The sequence below is a fragment of the Stegastes partitus genome, unplaced genomic scaffold (genome assembly GCF_000690725.1).
Source record: "Stegastes partitus isolate 25-593 unplaced genomic scaffold, Stegastes_partitus-1.0.2 Scaffold90, whole genome shotgun sequence".
Classification (NCBI taxonomy): Eukaryota; Metazoa; Chordata; class Actinopteri; family Pomacentridae; genus Stegastes; species Stegastes partitus.
The window spans coordinates 1-8,638 of NW_007577821.1; the positions used below are offsets into that span (position 1 = coordinate 1).

General features: G+C 40.7%; 1 protein-coding gene across 1 annotated transcript in view; it reads right to left on the minus strand.

Annotated features, from left to right (window-relative positions):
* Positions 1–214: 214 nt before the first annotated feature.
* Positions 215–8,638, minus strand: part of LOC103353942 (protein APCDD1) — a 29,870-nt gene continuing 21,446 nt past the window's right edge. The window contains exons 4-5 of the mRNA XM_008277140.1: positions 4,827–5,148; positions 215–2,736 (exon numbers count right to left, since the gene is read on the minus strand). Of these exons, the coding sequence (XP_008275362.1) occupies positions 2,276–2,736; positions 4,827–5,148 (783 nt within the window). The 3' untranslated portion in view covers positions 215–2,275. The remainder of the gene's footprint in view (positions 2,737–4,826; positions 5,149–8,638) is intronic.

Genomic DNA, 8,638 nt, shown 5'->3' on the forward strand with positions numbered 1-8,638 from the left:
GATGACATGTGTTAACTGTGCTATACAAATAAAATTGACTTGACTTGACATCAACTCCACAAACCTGCAAAAAAAGAGGTATTTTAAATGCCCTTTTGGGACACCTTAAACCTTACAAAAGGATTAACAAAAATACTGCGTGTTCACTGTTCATTGTTTTTGATGTAAAATATAGAAAATCAGTGTATTGTTGCACAAAAAGGATGAACACAGATGAGTATCAAACCCCTTTAATCTTATACATGTATCCAGTTCTTAAAACATACAGCTTCTTTAGCCTGGGTACACTGAACCGTCAGTGATGATAAACTCACTGTTAAGGAAGTATTGTCACTTACACTTCAGAAACTGAATGAGCTGTGGTGGCCTAGCATAGTGAATGCATCTTCAACATGTGGGTAGAATATGCTGGGGAGCTCCCAGACACTCACTGTCTGTGATCCAGCCCACGACGACATCCCTGCAACCTCCATAGAGACTTCAGATCCCACTGTAGGGTTTGTACTGATTCACATACACGTAGTGGCCTTCGTCTCACTGGAAGTATGATGAATTTGATCCTCCCCTCAAGCTCAGAAAAAAACTGTAATGAGTACTTACCATCTTTTAAATTTCATTTCATAGATTCCTTATTGGAAGACTAACAAGAGCTAAACATTATCGACAGGCAAGGTACTACACAGCACTTACTCAGTGCTTATAGCCAGAAGCTATCCTCTGTTCTAGTTACACAGTGGTCCAGTTGTTCAGGTTAAACAGGGATGAGAATCTTTGGCCATGTCACGATTCGATCCAGAATTGGTTGTTTGAAGTAACTATATATCAGGTTTTAGCTGTTAGCATTGCATTTTGTTGCTCCACTATATTGCTTGGTTGTGGGGTACAGAGAATTCACCAAATACTTCATATTTTTATCTTGCAAAGCTACTTATTCAATCCAAAAGGCACCCAAATGTTTGCCCTTTCTCAACATGAACTTCAGAATATTTTAAATATGTGTGCACTGTGTCCTTGCAGTCAAATTCCAACATTTCATTCTGTCAAAACAACACAATTAACTGGAACTACAAACCTATTTTTGGCATTTCTAAATCACAGAAGATAAGATTTGACTTTTTTCCCCCACTCACCTTTAATAATTAGATTATTATTTTCAAATATTTAATGGAGCTAGTTGATTTTGAGAGAACACCAAAGTGCATCAAATTAGGAATGGACCAATGTGTTTCTTTCAGTATAAGTTGACCAAATACCAAAACCAAAAAAAAAGTAGGCAAGTATTGATCGCTATAAAATTGGAGCCAAAATAATGGAATGAATTTTCAGCTATTTTATTCACTGTTTCATGGGCCAAACAATTTTTAAAAAAAAAAAGAAAAAAGAAAACCTGCAGTTTAATCAGTCATGAAAAACACTACTTTTCATTCAGCTGCAACTTTGTGTCTCTCTTTGTATATTCAGGAAAAAATGAAGAACTATTACACTCATACAGCAGGGTTGTGAGTCGTGGCAATGCATTGTATTCCATGTAAAACAATGACTTGGACAATGTAATGCAATTAACTGTGCAAATGAACACCTAAATTGTGTGAGCTGAGTATAGTGGTATGTAGTTTACCATACTGAGTATTACCTAATTTAAAAATAGCCTTATTGGAAACATTGCCAAGTGTTGGCCAGTAAAGAGACAACTATCTCAGCAGTGAGGGAATTAAAACATCTCTTTGTAGAATTCATTCAGTATAACTGTATTCAAAGCACCAGCACAATCGTTATTTGGAATAGAGGGTCAACGCCTGCTGCTGAGTTCACCACACCTTAAGGCTATACGTAAAAACATGGATTTAAAATGAATAATGTCGTTTATTTTACCGTAAACAGTGACTCACAAGCGTATCTTCCCAACACAGAGAGGTCATTGTCAAGAATTCACTGCAGAACATTTTTCCACGTTGCAGTACAAAACTATGATTTTGTAGTTATGGGTAAATACACTTTATAAAACATATTCTCAGGTCTGTCATGTGTGGCTATAAAGACATCTTTGTATATTTGTGAAAAACTGACACATTGGTCTTTGGTTCCACTCTAAAGTGCAGTTTCTGTGGTGCAGCAGTGAAGTAGCTCAGAGGTTCACGGGCAAGTTTTTATTCTCCATGGCATCAGCGAGACAAAGTTTATAGTTGCTGTTTTAAAATACAGTCTCCCTGTGTCTCCTCCAATTCCACACTCTTGTCCTGTTGTGTCTCTGTGTAGAAAAAGCCTGAACTGCTCTCTAACTTTGCCAAAAGAGAAGAAAAGAGACAAATACGGCGAGAGCCACCAAAAGGTGTTTCTGGCTGTCTCTGTGCCGTCCAGTGCAGTCATTGTGGCGCAGCAGAGGCCTGTCTGTGTCGTCTCCTTGGCTGTGGTCAGATGGCTGGCTGCTCGAGGAGCACTGGACCAGAGGCATCTGGTAGGAGGTGGCCCGCTTCTCTGGCCGGTCCGGGCTGGAGCCATCGCTGGGACGCTGGCCGTTATACAGTAGGTAGCGGCCATGGGCGTCCTGCTCCATGCGGAAGACCTCATACTCTGTATGGGGCAGCCGGATGCCCAGTGCCACACAGCCATTGGTCAAGGTCACATCCTGCTCCACCCCGACCTGCCAGGACCCCTGTGCCCCACACTCATTACCGTTGAAGACGTTGAGGAGGGAGGTGGTCGCCAAGTCCATGGGAGTCACTCTCATGTGGTTCACTGGAGAAGGAAAAACCAAGAAAACTGTTGGATTCTTTAAGATCAATGTCCCCTGAAAAAAATCCTTGGGTGCAACAGACACTGAACTTACAGCTGGATTAGGCTTGTTGTTACAACTTGGGTCTTATTTGTGTCCTTTTAATTACCATTCCTACTGGTTATGATAACACTGTGCTCAGTATATTAACTTACATGATGTGAGAGCACAGGGGAAACACAGTAAGTTAACCAGTAAATAGGCCAGCAGTTTACCCGTTTCATTGTAACTTTGCTTAAGTGGTCCAGAAGAAGGCAACAGACTTCTTTCTTGTTTTCAAGAAAGGTTCATATTATCACCCCTAACTCACGTGACTCACAGTGTGAATTGTGGTGAAACTGTCAGAGGAGGGATGTCAGGAATGCATTTTAGGTGGATTTTACACAGGCGTCCTATCCTGGTTAGAGAGGGTTGTTTCAGTTTAACATAGATTTCTTCCTTCACTCCTCTCTCAAACCATCTGTCTTTTCTGTCTAGAATGTCAACAGTGCTGTCCTTAATGGAGGGTCCCTTCTCCTTTAAATACAGGTGGACTGCTGAGTAGCTACCTGTCCAGTTGTTGTGCCATGTGTTCTTTAGTCCCCCCCACTCAGCTTCTGTTTTATAATCAGGGTGAACCAGTGAAGGGCAGCAAGACGCTGTGTTTGGAGAAAGTCTCTCAAAGTTTCTCAGACAGTCCAGCTACATCCAAGATGACAATGTTGGTACACATGTTCCCCTTTTCTTCTCTTGTTAATGTGTTTTTTTTCCCAGATATTGTATCTGACTTAATGAACAGTTAATGACAGAAGTGTGTTCTTAAAATGTATGTGCTCCTTTTCTTTCTCCTCTCTCTTGGTAGGGATCTTCTCAGTTTGGTGCTGTAAGATTCTGATGACCTCCAGTGAATGTTCCAGTGGGTAGTGGGAGTCCAACAGTAGGCATTGAGCGATGTGTGTAGGTCTCTGTAACCTTAAATATTGGGGCTTCCATCCTCCTCATCATGCACAGCACAGCCCAAAAAAGGCAGCTTTTTTACCCGGGTCTTCCCCCTGAGAACCTGATGTTGCTGTTCACCAAACTGGGGGTCATCAGAACCTTACAGCACCAAAATGTAGAATGAACAAAGCTGCATCCGCAGTCCACCTATCAGCAAGCGCACACAGACGTGGAAAGCATGACTTTGGCATAAGGGATATTCATTTTAGGACAGCAACGTTGAATTTGTGGACAAAGACAACAGATGCTCTGAGAGAGGAATGAAGGAAGAAATCTAAAATAAACTGCAACAACCATCTTGAAACAGTGGAGAAGGTCAACAGCACATACAGTGACGTCCCCTCCGAGGCTGTATCACAGCCCCAGTGACACATGTGAGTTGGGGGTTATAATAAATACCTGAGACTCCCACCAGTTAGTCAGAACTGAAAGAGCCTTTTGGATGAGAGGTAAAATGTCTTCAAGAACCAAAAAAATCCAACAACAACAAAGAGGATCTGCCTACGTGAGGGCTGTACTACATGGTAAGTTTGACATAGCCAGGCTTTCTTTGTACAAGTCAGCTTGACAAAAACTTCAGTCCCAGACAGAGATAACAGGTTTCATGAAGGTAGATAAAACACATTCCTCAGCTGAGAATCTGTATCGCTCATAGAGAACCATCAGAAAAAAGCCTGGATAAAGGCAGATGATTCTTACAGCTGATTTAAATCTAAAACTCTGGTATCCTGCTCAGGTTAGTTCCACAGCATCAGTTACCATGGAGATCTAGCAAGTTAAATAGAGCCACCTTCTTGACACTGAAAATTCCGACTTCAGGCTCAACATATCTTGTTAACCCACTACTCTTGCTTCATAGTACAGCTCCAAAGCTCACTTATAAACATGCTATATTTTGTTTCCTGCCATAGTTACCATTCTCCTGACTCCAGCTTTAGTGATCAATCTTCTCATCTAACACTTAACCTAGCAAGAAACATAACAACTGTATTTCCCAAAATATTGAACAGTTCCTGTAAGAAGCATTTGTATTACCAGAATACAGGTAAACAGATCGTAAATAAGAGAGAATTACCTTTGAAGACAAAATCGGTGCCACCCATGACGCGCGTGGAGTGAAGCCCTCGGCTGTAGCGTCCGCGGGCGTAAATGGTGAAGGTGGGGTGTTTGCAGACAGGGTCAGAGTAGTGGTAGTAGTGGCCTTCCCAGGTGTGGTTGTTGTCATGGAAGATGAAGTGGCGGGTGAGGAAGAGGACCTCAGGGCGAACTTCGCAGCGCTGGCTCACCCACTGACCGTACAGGCCGACGGTCAGGTCGGCGCGCGGCGGCAGGATGGGAGGGTGGAACTCGTCCGAGCGGTAGATGATGCGACAGGCAATGCAGCCGTGGTCGTGGTTCTGACAATAGAAAAGGGCCAGAAGAATATGTCCAGTTAACATGGCTGGGGAAAAAACAAACACCAAAACTGAATGTAACTACAAAACCTGTTTGAGCTTCATTTTAGCTTACAGAAACAATTTAAAGAAAGTCAATTTACAACAACAACCCCCCAAAAAATTAAGTCATTGTTAAATCAAGAGTTTCAACAAACTGTGATGGTCCTTTTGCTGTATTAGCTTCTAAAGAGTGTGATGAATTATCACACACAAGCTACACCAAAAACCCACCTTTGTATTATTTTACTTTCTATATTATTTTGTCCTCCTTTACTTTATAATTCACTTTAACATTTTGTTACACTTTCTTTCTTTATCTTTTATTAAACACTTTGTAACTTTGTAACCACTATTGTTTTTTGTTTGTTTCTCAAGGAAGGAAATCAGTGAGACACAACGCTTTTAAACTCCACAGAGCCTATTTTGTGATAAGCATACAGTATGTACAGAGCAGGATTTTCCAGTGAAAGATTACCTTGTCAGTGCCATCTGCTGAACAAAGCATGCAACGCCAACACTTTGTCCTACTTTATCTACTCATAAGGCAGAAACTGCCTCTACTAATTTGTACATGTGAGATCACAAAAACCAACAAGACCTGAAAATTCAGTTCCGAACCCTTCATATGATGAAATCAATAAGCTGTCGAGGCTGTAAACTGTTCACAAACTTAAGGTTCAAGCTGCCACTGAACATCACTGAGAGGCACGTGCTATGAAATCTGTCAGTGCTGAGAGCTCTCTAATCCATCACCAGTACAACATATCATGAAATTCTCTTAGAGTACGGCTAGCCTGTGTCCAGAGGTAAAGGAGAAAAATTGTTTCCTTCAGTGAGAACCTCTTCAGTTTTGGCGCACAGTTCTCACAGTGAATGCATCATTTTACAGTAAAAGACAGATGTGTGAACCAACAAATACCATGATACAGTGAACGTTGAGGTGTGTTTTAATTTTTAATCCTAATATTGACAAAAAAGGTTTTGTAAATCCATAAATCACCATCAGATTTGGTTCATGTCATGTCTGGTTTAATGCAGCAGCATGTTGTTATAGCGTCCACAGACTGGACAGCTGTGGCTCTCTGAAGAAAAGATTTGGGATCCTGACGGAGTCTGAGCTGGAAGCCTTCAGGCTGTATTTAGCACCATCCAAAGACTAAACTCTAGGGAGGTGATTGGAGTTTTTGTTATTTGAGGGTGGTCAGAATTTAAGACCTAAACTCCTCAACTCAATCACTATTTTTTTCATCCGACAACATTATGTCTTCATGAGATTTATGTGGAGTGAAGAAAATAAATGAGAATGGTAAAAGAAAGAGAAAAACAGAAGTATTACTACATCCTGCAGATGAGATAATCCCAGTGCAGCTCCATAAACACCTCAGAGTGAGAGGTTAATGGACCAACTGGAAGGGAGGGAGGCCTCCTGTGAATCCAGCGCTGTATGGATGTGAGAGCAGAGGGGCTCACAGTAATAAGTGAAGGAGGACTTTGATGGAAGAACAGTGTGTGAGTGCATGATCACTCACATTGTTGCTATTGAATGCGTTCAGTGAACTTCACAGCACAGAAGCACTGGGATATAATATGCCTTTTTGTACTTTTTTTTTTGGATCTAAATGATTCGTTTTATGTTCAAGGCATTAATGATACTGACTTTTGGAGTGACTTCAGACAAAGCATATTACACTCTGGTATGCTTATACATGATTTTTATTTTTCCTTTTGGTTACACAATGCTCCTGTTATTTAAATAATAATCCAGCCATCCATCCATTATCTATACACCACTCAATCCTCATTAGGGTAAATAATAACAAGATTATTTAAATAACACACAAAGGCGAAGAAGTGAAGGATCATCTGTCAGCTTGCATAGAAATAACAACAATTAAGAGCAGCACTGTACAGTACACTAGACTTCTAGACTTTCTCACTAAAACTGTAAAATTATGTAGCTGGTTGCAAATAAAGAAACTTATGAATCATACTTTTATAGCAGATTTTTTTTTTCTCTTTTTTTTCCTTTTCAAGTGATGTAATATTTTACAAAAACTGTTTTGGTCAAATCTATGTACCCTTCATTTCCCTCGTCATCATCTGATATTTTCAAGTTTTGTTTCACTGTAAAAAGATGTGCGTACATAATTGCTGAACCTATGACCTTTCCAGAACATAACCAAGGAGAACACTGGCAGATCCTGATCATTTGGTAAGCCAGATGGGAGAGGTGACTACATGTACGTAGGAAACACAGTCCCAAACAGAAGCCCACCGTTCACCACCCACCACCAGTTCACGTTTCCAACCGTTTTCCTCCCTTAGCAACACACCTGCTGATAAACACACTCTGGTAATTGGCAGCTCCAGAGTCAGAAATGTGAAGGTAGAGACCCCAGTGAGCATAGTCAAATGCGTTCTTGGGCCAGAGTGGGCGACATTGAATCTTATTTGAAACTAGTAGCGAAGGATAATCGTCAATATAGTAAGATTGTAATTTTCGGCTGCAGTAATGACATCTGGTTGAGGCAATCGAAGGTCACTAAAATTAATATGGAATCAGTGTGTAAATTTGCCAAAACAATGTCGGACTCCATAGTTTTCTCTGGACCCCTGATCAATGTGATCAGTGATGACGTGCAGCTGCAGAAAACAGTATGGGCTACATAGATAAAACCGGTCTTATTAGGAGAGACAGCATACATCCTGTTTTAGATGTTGTGGCTCTCACATGTGGAATATGGACAAGTGTATTGGAAAACCAAACCCCTAACAGTCCAGAGGTGAGACCAGACAGCAGAGTTGAAGTCTTACATGCTTCTCTGCTGCTTCTCTATAGTTGTCACTCCCCCAGTGTCCTATAGAGACTGTGATTGACTGAAACCCGACTGCAACATGAAGAATATGTTAATCCAACTGAATCGATGCCGCCCTCTTCATATTAATGCTCATATATCTAGAAGTACTGACAGAGGGGGAAGAGAGGCAGCAGTCTTCTACTAAAACTTATTAATCAACCAAAGACCAAAACTTTGCTATAATTCGTTTGAGAGTCTTACACACTTGAAATGGAAAACACAAAAACTGTTTAGCTAGTTGTTGTATATTGACCGCCTGCAGCTTACTTTGAGTTTTTATCCGAATTCTCAGAGCTCTTAGCTGACTTAGTGCTCAGTACAGATAAAGTCATTGTAGTGGGTGACGTTAATATCCATGCAGATGATGAGAACGACAGCCTCAACTCTGCATTTAGCTCGTTGTTACTCAGTTGGTTTTTCCTAGAATGTAAATAAACCAACTTACAATTTTAATCACACACTTGTTCTTGTTCTGACATATGGCGTACAAATGTACAATGTAAATATAAATGTACAATCTACAATCTTTTAGTCATAAGTGTTTATTCATGTATTTGTATTTGGAGGCTGTTGTAGAAAGAGAATGACTAACA